The sequence below is a fragment of the Dermacentor albipictus genome, chromosome 3 (genome assembly GCF_038994185.2).
Source record: "Dermacentor albipictus isolate Rhodes 1998 colony chromosome 3, USDA_Dalb.pri_finalv2, whole genome shotgun sequence".
NCBI classification, from domain to species: Eukaryota; Metazoa; Arthropoda; class Arachnida; order Ixodida; family Ixodidae; genus Dermacentor; species Dermacentor albipictus.
This window is the reverse complement of record NC_091823.1, coordinates 170,377,146-170,390,884: the sequence shown is the minus strand read 5'-3', so window position 1 is coordinate 170,390,884 and position 13,739 is coordinate 170,377,146. Positions and strand designations below refer to the sequence as shown.

The following is a 13,739-nucleotide window of genomic DNA, read 5'->3' as shown; positions in this document are numbered from 1 at the left end:
TTCGGAAAATAATGAATAAATAAATCTGAGTAACGAAGTAATCACTGGCGGCTACTTTACTGTGCTGGAAACGATATGCACTAGGTTTCCTTCGAGTAGCGCAACGGCTCTTTTTTCCCCCCCCAAGTCTCTGTGTATTATGGTTGGGGAACACTGGTAAAATTCACTCAGTAACCGAAATGAGGCCAAGCTGGATTCACTCAAAATCAGTATGTACAGTCATGCGCACCAGCGCCGATGCTCGGACTCGCAAAAAAAAAAAGGCTGCAGTTTCGCCGGAAAGGCGAAGCAGTATTAATAATAGCCAAGTATGCGAGAATTACACGAAGGAAGATTACACCACCGAGGACTCTGGCTGCGAAATTGAAGTCTCCTACTGCGAGTTCTTGTACATACTGATAACGCCGCTTCAGCGCTCAATTCTTCCGAGGTCACACAAGTTTCTTGAAGTGCAAGAACTATAGAATAGATGGAGGGTTTCGCGCCAGTTTCTAAGGCATAAGAGAAAATAAATAAAAGAGTACAGTTCGCGCACATTTCCGTTTCGGCCGGAGGACCGGCCTTCATCAGGGTCAAGTATATATAGGGTTCGGAAAGCTAGGACAATGTCTCAACAAAAGAAAAAAAAGCTGCCGCAGTTTCATTCCTGTACGTGCCGGCACCCCCCGCAACCAGACGCTTACATGCAAGCAACTGATGTGGCGCACGCACCATCACTACGTAGACGAAACTTTTTGCTTGCAGCAGGCGACAGGACGAAACGCACTGTTCGCAGTTCGTCAAACGCCCCTTCTCCCAGCGACAGAGTGTGGCGTCGAGGCCGGCGACGTGCATCCGCCGCCACGACACAAGTGACCGGTCCTGCAAAGCCGGGGGTGCAAGAACGCGGCGCACACACACCACCGCCCCACGGGCAGAGTGGGCACAGGTAGAAACTTGAACCAAAACATTTATTCTGCTTCTGCCTTCCCCGCAAGGCAACAGATGACGGCCACCTCCCGCGTTACAAACAACTGTCCCGGCAATCGAGGCCTGGAGTCCGCCGACAAAGTTTTCTACACCCCCGTTGACTCGGCTACACTCATGTCGCTGCAAAGAGAGAGACAGGCAGAGGCAACGGTTGAGCAGCCCGGCTTGCACGGGAAGACGACAGGCAATGTTGTCTACGCTTAAGCGGCAAATTCTCGCGTTACGCAAAATGGACCCCGCCAGCAGTCCCTAGTACCCGACCCGAAGCACCGGGATTATGCACGATTCGCTGCTGCACTTCTACATTAAGAATCGCCGCGAGATGCCGCCACAGCAGCACTACCGTAGAAACCGCTAGAAGGTACGGTTTCTAGCACACACGGGCGCGTTCGAACAGGCGCGCCGTACCACTGGAAGTAGCGCCCACATTCTGCTACAGAACGACTGTCGGGTTGCGAACAGGTCACCAAACAGGTCGAATAACGTCTGTAACATTAGGGACAATGTCCTGGGCCACACACCTGCTAAGCTTTTACGTTAGCCTAGCCATCGCCATGCAGCAACGACCAAGCGTCGTTCCTGGGCACCGTCGGGATTAGGTACTGAAATTTCTGGCACGATTAGCCCAGATAGCGCGCAAGGCTTTGTAGTGTCCGAGAAACTGGTGCTTACATTAGTCGCCGTACACGTTTAAATCCACAAATCGTGTAGTCAGCCAAAAAATTTAACGGACCACGACGGATTTCGGAAAACCATTTCCCAGCCACCTGTAACTGTAGCTAGTGAAACCGTACATCATTTGCATATACTAGTAGAGACTGGAAATGCGAATACCACGGCGCGCCATCTCCAATCCCGTGGTCCATAGGCTTATGCGCTCGACGGCACACCGGAGTCAAGGGCCTGAAGCTACGGGGCAAATCAGTCTCTGCCCCTTTTTCAGACAATTTATGGCTGTAAATGCGAAATCAACATATCCATCCCCAGCGGTGGACCTTTCTTTACCGGACCGGCCCCATCTGCCGGTAGGTCCTCGGCACCGCGCTGCCGTGTTATTTGAAGATGGCGGTTGAGCTTGCTTATGGTGCGAGGGACGAACGCCCATCGAAATCCAGAGAAATGTTTTCCACGTATGGGAAAGGAGTCGCTTTGAGGAAGCGCGAAGTAATCGTGTTACGAGTTCGCAAAAGGCGCTGAAGACTTGCACGAGTGAGCGTTCAGGGCGACTGCATGCACCGCCGACAGAGTTCGCACAGGGGCAGCTCTAGTGCTGCAAATACGACAAATGTCTGAACCGCTGTGGGGGCCATGCCGAAAATTAGCGTACAAATATACGTACTATTCTACGGACCTTCATTACATATACCTTATTTTGGCTTTGGGACAACGGAATTCGCCCTCGTGTCTACGCACAAGCTTGCGGAACAGGTGCTAGTGCCACCAACCACATCACTTGCTGCTAAGCAGGGGGGACTGTACACTTCCCAAAGTATGAAATATTCACACATTCCCTATAATAGCCGACCTCGCCGTATAAGAACGCAGGTGCGCTTTTAGACGTGGCACCTACACGAAAGGCTCGAGGGTGGCCCTTGGGTCTGTGCAGCGTCGACCACAAAGGTTAAACAGTGGCGTTTGACGAGCCCACCTCTTGCACTCGAACACCAGTTTTCAGAACAGGTGTGCATTTTTTCGCACATTTTGCTCTCAGACATTCCCCAACTCAAGTAAATGCAAGGTTGCCCACTCGCATTGGAAGGTGTCAGCACTAGGCGCATCTCGGCGGCACCAAATTGGCTTTTCCCTTGAAAACCCCTACAGTATTTGAAAATTGTAACGGCGCTAACACATGCATCCACAAAGTAACAAGGAGAGACTGCTTGCGTCTCGTCCTTGTTACTTCGTGGATGCGTGTGTTAGTGCTGCTACAATTTTCAAATCAAGTATGCACCAACTCGCCCAAAAAGTTTTAATGACCCCTACATATCTGCACTAACTTGCACAACTGATCTGGAACACTTGCTAAATACTCGACAGAAGCCCCAGTGGGCAAGAATTGACCTTGCAAGGTTTCTGCCCATTGCGATTGGCTCGCTTGACTTATCACTTTTAAGCTGCTTGTAACTTGACATTACACTATAAGGTCCCAGATTTATATCTATAGTGTTGCACCAAGCCTGCAACTTGGAACGCCAGTGGCAATGTTTAGTGAAACTGCACTGAGCCACAACTAGAGGCATTCTTGCAGGGCCCCATCGAGTGCACAATATGCTCATTCGAACTGACAGCTCTGTTAAACCTTTCCAGACGTCGTCATAAGCTGCAATAAGCAGCCCTTCAGCCTCAATCTGTTCACAGTGGGGAGGTCTGGTACAAATTGCTTCATTTGGCTTTGGTACAAATTGCTTCATTGTACCACAGTGAACTTTGCTTTCAAAGGTTATCTGCCACGATACTTCAAACTAGCCCCAAGGTAAGCAAACTTTCAGAAGTATAGAAAATGCTGTAGTTTGTGTACTCCCGATCATTCGCACAGTGATTAGCAACTTCCAGAACATGATCCTTCCATGACACAGGTCAGTGCAGCCAGCCGATGGACGCCACAAGGCTGGCAGTCAGATTTTACAAGCATGAGGGCCGAAGCACATTTACAACCTGCCTGCTCAATGATACAGCAACAGGTTAAACACTAATGCCACAGGGTTAGCACTAATGGAGACCATCGCCGCCGCTGCTGCTGCTGCAACTTGTCCACGCACCGGTCACTCTTACAGCCGCAGGGGGCCGGTTTGGTGTCATACTCATCCATCGTCGGCTACCAAACGCCCAGGCTTTTGACCCGATGGAGCAGATAAAAGCCAGCACTTCTGATGCCGCCGTGGACAACGTGCTCATCACTCTAGCCGTCTTCAGGGACGTACCCGACGATTCAACCACCACAGGAGGAGGGGAACTGGCAAATCACACGCTCCGCTTCACACAGCAATAACACTGAATGCGCTTGCTTGTAGAAGAAAAAATTTTGAAAATGAAAAACCACCACCGGGGATCGAAATCAAGGGCACACGTTTCTCTTCCATCATCAGTTCTCAGTACACTGTATGCTCAAACAGGAGGGCAAACAAAAGGAATCGGGTGACAGCTCTGGTAAATGACAATGTTCTTTTTTTAATATAACGATGCTGCTGCGAGGAGGGAGAAGGAAGGGGGCAAGGGAGGGCAAGGAGGACAGGAGAGAGACCGAGTTGTGGGGGAGCATAGGCTCCAACATGTGAAAACAAGATGTCAACGAGAGTGACGCCTTCGAGGGGGGAAAAAAAAGTGGTCAGCTACGGAAGATCATAAATACAGTAGTGGTCGCAGGCGTTCGCTGGCCCCTCCCTTATATTCCACAGGGGAAAGAAAAGAAAGAAGCGCTTCCTACGTTGGGCGGTGTAAAGAGGGCCGCCACGCATCGGTTTTTTTTTTTCCCTATTCTAAGCAATCCCTCCCCCTGCCTTCTCAATCTTTATCGAACAAATAAAAAGCTCTGCGCATCACTAGAACGTCATTCTCCCAGGGGGGAAAAGAAAATCTAACAGAAACAGTTGAGGGACGGGGGAAAAAAAAAGAAAAAAAGAAGCTGTACACGAACCTGAACACTTAAAAAATTATGTCCGAGACAAGGGTAGTGGCAGGAGAGAGAAAAGTGGTCGCTGCCGCCGCTTTGTCCCACAGGAGGCACGAATCTTCCTATGAAATAAATGTTAAACCTAAGTTTCTCTTTATCTGAGTATAGACTTGCATGCGCATGCGCACTGCCTCAGCCAAGTGTGTGTGGAAAAAGTCCAACCAGGTAAACACTCCCTCCCCTCGTTCAGGAAAAAAACTGAAAACAACGGAAGACTTGGGATTCTTGCTGTCAAAGCTCCCTCCAAGAACAGTTGCAACAGAGGAAAGGAGGCAAGATGCTTCCCTTTTTTTTTGGCTACAGTGGATTGGACAAATTAAAACAGCAGTGAACAAATGAACACCTAAGAAAGAGGTGGGTTTGTTGGAGTGCGTGCACTCAAGTAGCTTGGGCCACCTCCCCCCTACATAAAACACCTAGGCACAACCGCAAGGGAACAAAACGTGGGGGGTGGGGTTCTTGAAATCTGGGCGCACACAAACAGGAGGGTGGGAGAGCAACAACGGAACCAGCTATCCGACAAGACGAGCACCCGGTCGACGGGGCATGGACACAACCCCCCCGCCCCCATGTTGGAAACTGCACATCAAGGCAAAATTCCTTTGGAAACGGAAGAGAACAAGATGGGAGCACGAAGACATTGGACCAGCTTGCGTTCCTCCTCCTTCAGACATAAAAAAATGCGCGAGAAGGGGGGCGGATACTTAGGCGGCCGTGACACCACACACCACGGCTCAAGAAGCGACACCACACAACATGACCGCCCAATAATGCTCGCTTTGTTTCGAGACCCTTTCCCCCTGAAGTGAGGTTTGGCAAGACGAGATATACAGAAAGGGGGGGGGGGGGGTGTCCCTTCTTCCACGCGGTAGGTAGACACAAAAACAAGACAACGAATGAAAAGAGAGTCAGGAGGAGCAGAGAAGAGGAGGGGAGGCCGTGAGGTGAGGAGGCGCAGCGGTGGCAAGGACCACAACGACCAGAGGCGGCGGCGGCAGTAGGAAGAAAGGGCGGGCGGTGAGGGAGGGGAAGGAGAGGAGGGCGGCGGCGGCGGCAGCGGCGGCGGCGACGTCGGCAGCAGCAGCAGCATCAGCATCGCCATCGGCCGGCTGCTGCGAGGGACGACGGTGTCGGCGTTGCTGCTGGGGCGGCCGCGGCGCGATGGGAATGCACGCGGAAGGGGCTCGGTGCACACACGAAGATCAATTGTCACCACCTTCCTGCTGCTCGTCGCCGTCCCCTTGGGTGTCCGACGTCCAGAGCTGCGCAGCACACGGAACAACCACGCATCACACCACGGACCCACGCTCAGTGCCACAGCATGCTTTACGTGCATAAATACTGAAGACGGAATGGCTCAGAAACAACAGTGCATTGTTGCCGAAGAGATTACTGCAATTGCAGTCCTCCACTGCACACCGCATTTGCACAATTCTAATGCACACTTTTCAATAAAAGGTGCGCTCAAATTTGTATATGTTTACTCAGAAACGAAACAAATTCTTACTTAAAAGAACTATGCAAGTTAGCTAGCCACACTTGTTGAACTCTGAAGAAAGTAACGCTCAGAGACATCACAAGATGGATCCATGGTGAACGGAATACCCTCCCACAGACGATGGTTCCGTGAGCCTCCAGAAGTGTGCCATTGCTTGTGAATTAAATGGAACTGAAGATTACTTTCTGTGGTCTGCCGACAGCGAAAAGGCGGTGTCGTCAGACTCCGATAGTAGCCAGCCACTAACACTCAGCTGTGAGCGTTGTGTGTGCCTTTGTACGTTGCAGGAAATTGAACACAGTATACACCTACCTGGCTTCATTACTTGATGTGTGCAGTAGAATCGGCACCAATTCTTTATATATGGGCAGTAATATAACTGCGAATTACAATTGGTAGTGCAGTAGAATTGTGCAAATGCAGTAGTTTTGTACAAACCATGGGCCCTATAGCGTAAAACTATTCCAATCTGAGGTGAAATTCACGTAACCACCAATGCAAGCAGCGTTATTTGAAAAGCCCAATAAAATGCTGTCCTGGTTTATAGGTGCCTTTTGTTTGCTTTCTAAGCAAATAACATTGCATTGAGAGCATTTTTCCTATCTAACTGGCTGACAAGAGGCAAGGAGCCTACTGAAGTGGAGAGGGGTTTGTTGGGTTGAGCCGGCACAGAGAAAATAGATAACTGCATGAGGAGGGTGGTGCTGACAGAAACCTGATCCACGAACACTAACGGCAGATGAAGCCCTTTCAAACTAAGGTAAATCACAAGACTGCACTAAATCCAAATCAATAATTTATTTCTGTTTTACGTGCCAAAACCACAATCTGATGATGAGGCACGATGCAGTGGGGGTTGCCTGTCCGTATGCAGTTTTAGTAAAACCTAGGTGTACACTATCGTATGGACTAGTGTAAGGGCCGCACCTTTTTTCCCCCCTCATTGTTAGGAGTGCGGCCCTTGCATGGGTAAGGCACTTACAGTAGTCTGTTTACACAGTACATGAAATACAACAAATCCAAGCTTTTCCTTTCTGCTGCAAGCTACCCAGAGGACTCAAAGGGAAACTCACCGTGAGGTTGTCTCGGAGGAGCTGCATTATGAGCGTGCTATCCTTGTAGCTATCCTCATTTAACGTGTCCAACTCCGCGATAGCGTCGTCGAATGCCTGCAAAAGTGCAAGACAAACACTTCAGTGCCCACCACACAGGGGCCATTTGTATTTGTATTCCAAAGGAAATTTGTATTTGTATTCCAAAGGAAATGAAATGTCCTTGTAGCAAAATTATGCCGACAGAGCTGCAAGTTTCTACAGTGTGCACCACGCAACATCATTAACTTCCAAGAAATGATGGCACACTTGAACATAAAGTCCAAGGTGAAGCATATGCATTTGCAATGTTGAAAAACTGGTTTGCACGAACACACAGGCATAAAGGTTGGGTCAAAGTAACTCGAGAAAGGGCAAAAAGGGAGCGGGGGTGCTCTGATGTACACAGGAGTCCTATCCCCACTTCCGAGAAGAATGAGTTTGACATAAATAAGCAACATTCAAGAGTTTTCGGCACGCTGCTTAACTAGTGCGCTTTCCTTTTGCAAATGGCATGTCCATAGGTTGAAATTCCTGGGTTTTGCAAGGCAAAACCCAAATCCCTCAAAAGCATAGCATCATCTTTCCAGACACTTCGAATGCGTAAACATTCATTGCATCAATATGCATTCAACAGCGCTGCACAAATAAGCTTCAATTACGACGCACATGGCGTTTAGGGACGTTAAAATTTTTTACGTGCCCCCAATGCAAGGCACATGGGCAATCTTGCATTTCTCTCTCATTGAAATGCAGCAGATTTTCTGCAGCAGATGCAGCAGAAATGCAGCAGACTGGCAAAATTAAAAATGCCAGCTTCCTCACGCTAGAGCGTATATATACTTGTTAACGTCGAAATTCACAGCTGGCACAATGGCAGGGAGCCAAGTGGCCAGATCCCCATCCTGTCAACTGCCCGGCTTAAGTGCGTCTCGAACACCAGTGACTCAAAAAGACTACTACACACTGCTACAAAACAGTGGTTGGTAGAATAAACTGCCTTAACTTTACATTATGTAAGAAATGACAACCACTCTCCAACCTGTAGCACGAACGAGAGTTGTACAAAGCAAGCTAGACTGAGCCAGAGTCTCGCCACCACTGTGCAACATGCAAAACTGCTCGACTGCATCACGCGCTTCGGGCTCTGGATACCACGAATAGCTGCCTATTTTTTTGTGTATGTGCATAAATCGTTGCAATGAGAAGGAGTTATCAAAATGATTAATGTTGCTAGGGTCAGGAATTGTGTCAAGCGCTGTATGCCGAGCCTTCAAAGCTAAGCAGGTTGGGCCTAGTAGCAGCATCCTTGGCACTTGATCATCACTAAGGCAACAGCAGTTGGCAGCGGTGAGCTGCTTCCATTCTTTACCCGAAAACTCAGTTTGGTGTTCCGTGGCACACCGGTGCAAGAAGCTTCCTGCCAATGTGTTCGTTCTCTTCATGAACATTAAAGGCCAATGCTAAGTCAGCATGGACTGTTAAACTACCATTGCAGGAACCTCGCAGTGCTTGCTTTGCGCCAAGAAAAGACACCTTCAAAGAAAATATCGTCCGACAAGTCCACATGCCTTTAGTGCATGTTAAATTGTGCGCCCTCGAGCGGGCAGTAGTGACACTGCATAAGCCCATCACAACCCTTTACTGCCATCACTGAGTAAAACGGCACCCAACAGATCGGTACGACTATTCAATATTTAATAGCTTTAATATTCCCGTGTCACAAACATGCTCTTCCAGTACCTCGAGACAAAGGGCAATACACAACAGCTCCCATTTACTGTCAAACTAAGAGCTGCTTTCGAAGCACTTGCATTCAACTGCACATTCCAGCTGCATGCACCTGCCTACACAGGGCCTTTGTGTATGAACAGGGTCCACCTTCTTGGTCAATCACTTTAAGGGATATCACTCAGTGCGCAATCATACAGTAGACATCCATTAATTTGATTCTGACCGAACAGTGCTTACGCATTTCTATGGGCCCAAACTTTCATTATTCCTATCCTAAAATTGGCCTTTGCCAGATAAGCTGAACTTGACCAGTCAGCACGTGCCTGATCCCTAGGCAGCCCATTTAGTGGTAGTGTGTCCAGGCAATGCTTAAGCAACAGTAAATGCATCGAACACATCTCCCATCGATAATGACCAGTTTTGACCTGGCCTAGGAAAATTTTTCAAGCTATAACCATAGCTCACATGTCCAATTACACTATATACCCAATTCTAATAAGCACCTTTTGTTTTTTAAAAGCAACTGGGCCAAATTGCTGGCTCACTGCAGTAATGAAACCAAACCTGCCTTTGTAGAGTTTGTATTGCTTTACTGCTAACACTGATAAATAGTGGCTAAGTCGACAAAAAACCAGTTGCCACTGGGCAACTGGTAGATCCTCGTCTACCTTTCTTGCTAAATATAGGGTGTGCATTACTACTTTGTTTAGGAGCTCTAATATCATTTCTACCTTAATTTTCCATTTTGGACACATAGAAAGTAGATGCATTTGATTTGGGGGGCGTGTGAGAATCAGTCAAATATTGAAAAATGAATCTGCTGTGTGCCTCGGCATTTTGTATTAATTCAACCCGCCAGACAATCCTACTTTGTCGGTCCAGTCACTGAAAAATTACCACGTCGACTGTATAGTGTAACCCAACTCCAGTGAGGCTTTACAATGGATGTCAGTCATGTACAGTAAAACATCCAACAGGAATTGTCCAGAACACAACTCCCCTCAAAAAAAAAAAAAAAGGAATATTTTTCTTATCGTAAACATGACCTACAATTAAGCACAGCTAAATATTTAGCAAATGTACAGCACAACTCATATTCCTTTGCCGACAAGTTTCAATGTCTAAACGCAAAGCATGCAGACCAATGATCTGTCAAACCCACGACACCTGCACACATGCTAGACGTGAACGCCAATATACTGATGACCTACCAATTAAACTAACAATGACCACAGACATGCAGACGTGCAATCGTTCATGAAATGACGATAGCTTAAAATATTTTCATAGAAATGTATGTAAAATAGGTTTTGTATGTGTTAACATGCTCGGCAGACAAAACCTTTCAGCAAGTTTAATTGAAAGTACACCCCACTTAGCTGCAATTTTTTTGCAATGAATGCAAATACAGCAACGTATACACATACAGAGGTAATATCTACTGCACGCTACATCAGTTCCTTCAATGTTGACTCTAGACACCATTAAACCACTAACAGGAAACTACAACATCCTTTGGATTTTCATGATGCAAGAGACTAGAATGTCAGCAAAAGAGTGCACGATCACCTGACTGGCCACTAATCAAACATTTAACACGAAAGGTTTTCCAGTTTTATTCGCATGTCACAGTACTTAAGGACAACTTTTGCTGCTTCTCTGCTACTACGTTTAACCAAGGTGTACTATATAAGTATTGGCAACTACTTGTCAGCAGGTTCTGCACTTTCTTTCCCCGGCAATGACTTACACTGTTTACCCCATTTTTTTTTTTTAAAGGTGGGGGGGGGGGGGGGAGGGGATCCTGCTTGCGCGCAACTATATGCTGTGATCCCTATTCATGTAATCTGCAAATCTGCTCTAGCATTCACATGGTACTATCACACAAGACACTTGCAACAACTGTATTTACTGGCCCCGTAATTATGCTATATAAATGCAAAACATGGGCACTAAGTGGCAGCTTGCAGTGAGGAGTACACCAAATAATTACACTAATGCTTGCTCAATGCAAAAGAATGCTTGTTCAAGTACTGAGCCTTGCATATCTCTAAATCCAAATTAAACATAATTGTGCCTACAGTACCTCATAAGTTAGCCGAGCTCGGATATGCTTTTAATGCTGTATTCATATGGCTACGGATTCTGTGACAAGTGAAACGAAGTATGAACTTCCTTTTCGGTTAAAATCACAAAGCCTCACACGTTTTTCACTGCAAGTCTCGACACAAAATTACAAACCCTACGTGTGGTTTCCTTCAAACGCCACAAAGTAGCCAGTCCAAGCAAACCACGGCCATGCCCTTTTTTTTTTTTGCCATGCCTTTCACTGCCAATGCTGTACTGCATGTTTCATGTAGCGAACTGATCAAGCAAAGAACACATGATGCAAACTGCAACTTCCCAAATGTTACCACCAGTGCTTTAACATAAGTGTCTTGCCCACACACAAGCTTACAAGAAAAGCTGCTGACATTAGCATTGTGCAACCTTCGTTATCGACACTGACCATTTCTGAGCTGGAAGGGCACCAAACAGGGTGGTGTGCACAGTACAGTTCAAGCTAATCGTAGCACCTGAGTGTCTACAGACATGATTAGCAAGAGGGGAAACATCTTGCCAGCTTTTAGTGCCCTCGGCAATCACACCATTGAGAAGCTACCCATCCCACAGCTATTTCAATGCTGCTCATGCTGTTAGTAGACGGGTTGCAACAACTGTCGAGGTCAGTCACGAGAGACAAGCCTTGCCCTAGTGGCCCAGGCAGGCAGTGGCGGCAGCGTTCAAGGCACCCAAGGCATGGCAGAAAAAAAAAAAGTGGCCTCTAAGCCGTGTGTTACCTGCTTGGCCAAGTGGCAGGCCCGGTCAGGGGCAGTGAGAATTTCGTAATAGAACACAGAAAAGTTGAGGGCCAGGCCAAGTCGAATTGGATGTGTAGGCTGCATTTTGCCCTTGGAGATGTCGAAGGCCTCCTGGTAGGCCTTCTGAGACTCCTCTACCACACCTAGTTACAGGAGGGGGAGCAAGGAAGAGAAGAAGAGAAACTTGAGAGATGGGCCAGAAAGCTGGGTTACCTGCTTGGCCAGCTGGCATGCCTTGTCAGGAGAGTTCAGTATTTCGTAGTAGAACACAGAGAAGTTTAGGGCAAGCCCCAACCGGATGGGATGCGTGGGCTGCATTTTGCTCTTGCTGATATCAAAGGCCTCCTGGTAAGCCTTCTGAGACTCCTCGACCACACCTATGGCAATGCACACACGATCCGTCACCACACGCCATTAGAGGCCGATATCAACTAAGACCTGTCAAAGGTAGTCACCATTAAGCATGCCCTTTGCAAGTGTAGACAGGCCCTGCGGAGCAAACAGGAATCACTCGAGCTGTGCAAAGAAGTCGTTGCACAGCAGGGCACAAAACAAGTTCAAAGCCTTAAGCCTAGCTCATCGTGCAAGCAACAGCTATTGAAATAGTGTCAAAAATGCCCTGCAGACCCAGTTATTACACTTGCCAAGAGCATTCTAACGGCACACTTCGGAGCACAAACAAATGAGTCACAAAAACACTCGATGTGGCAATTGCAATGCGTTCTAAATGACCAGTTGTAAGCCCACAAGGCCACATGCAGGCATAAACACCTGCCACAACGTCAAACATTTCCATGTTTTAGAAAATGTGCGGCACAAGTGCCACCAATGTCGGAATGTCTTTGAGCCCAACAGATTCCTCACAAAGGATTAACAATCCAAAGTGTTAGTTTTTCTTAGCTCAACTTCAGAGTCATTTTATGCCATTGCAAGCAGTATGGACTTATACCATCACAACTGCTAAAAGTGTCACCAAGAACTACATGGATAAACAACTACACTGACACCACAGTAGTCCATACACTGGAACAATCCATGCTTTGGCCCCTGCAACTCATTGTCTGCAATGTAGGACATCTTCAGTTCCATCAGAATGTGATTAACCAACTTTCAATATTCTGACAAGAATTGCACAATTTTATCAGAAATGTTATGCTGAGACATAGATAGAAATTTAATCATTAGGTTCCACACTCGAACTGGAACAAGTATGGGCCACACCTAATTGTACTGAAGGATTCGAAGCAGCCGGACGGCATAGTTGGCTGTAACCATTGTGGCCAACAATTTCATTCCCCCATTCTTTTCGTAATATTTTGGCACTGGCTCAGACACTGTTCTTCAACCCCATGACTAATGAGAGTAAGGCTTATGCCACAACCTTTGCTTCAGCCAACCTGGGCTCCACATTCCCCGGTGGCGAGTGCTATTCTTTTCTTGCCCCCCCCCCCCCCAAGATCACAATATGCACTAAACTAAAAGGCAAATAATGCTACAAAGGCAGAAAACAATGAATTTTGCTGCGCTGAAAAATGCTTAAAATTCCAATTTGCCAAAATATATAACAAAAAGTGCCCTACAATTATATCCTGAAATAAACTACGAAAATGCGGAACCCTAGCTATAAGCTACTGGACATGAGAGCTGTAATCTAGGAACATGTGCGGAGCGTCACATGCAGCATGGGCTTGTATGTTATCGAGCATGCATCAAATTTGCCCCCACTGCCTTCCCAAATGCTCAACCTAAACAAAACCTCAGTACAAAGGTAGGACTACTGCACAGCAAATAAGTAAACTACTACATGCAAATGGCCTATTTCATTGCAGAACACTGATAAGTCACCAAGCGCTTTTCCCAATGTTAAAGTTCTGCAGGAACTGACTACAAAAGTTGGGAGGTGGAATTACCTTTCC

General features: G+C 47.2%; 1 protein-coding gene across 4 annotated transcripts in view; it reads right to left on the bottom strand.

Annotated features, from left to right (window-relative positions):
• Positions 1-929: 929 nt before the first annotated feature.
• 14-3-3zeta (tyrosine 3-monooxygenase/tryptophan 5-monooxygenase activation protein zeta) overlaps positions 930-13,739 on the bottom strand; it is a 47,181-nt gene continuing 34,371 nt past the window's right edge. For 2 of the 4 annotated variants that reach the window (XR_010567541.1, XR_010567540.2), the window contains exons 4-7: positions 12,037-12,200; positions 7,211-7,306; positions 3,729-5,901; positions 930-1,089 (exon numbers count right to left, since the gene is read on the bottom strand). Coding sequence is in view for 1 of the 4 variants with exons in the window: in XM_065444417.2 (XP_065300489.1) it covers positions 1,082-1,089; positions 5,856-5,901; positions 7,211-7,306; positions 12,037-12,200 (314 nt within the window). In the remaining 3 variants the exon portion in view is untranslated. Of the gene's footprint in view, positions 1,090-3,728; positions 5,902-7,210; positions 7,307-11,802; positions 11,967-12,036; positions 12,201-13,739 lie in introns of all 4 variants that reach the window. The other 2 variants (XR_010567542.2, XM_065444417.2) reach the window with 2 other exon arrangements.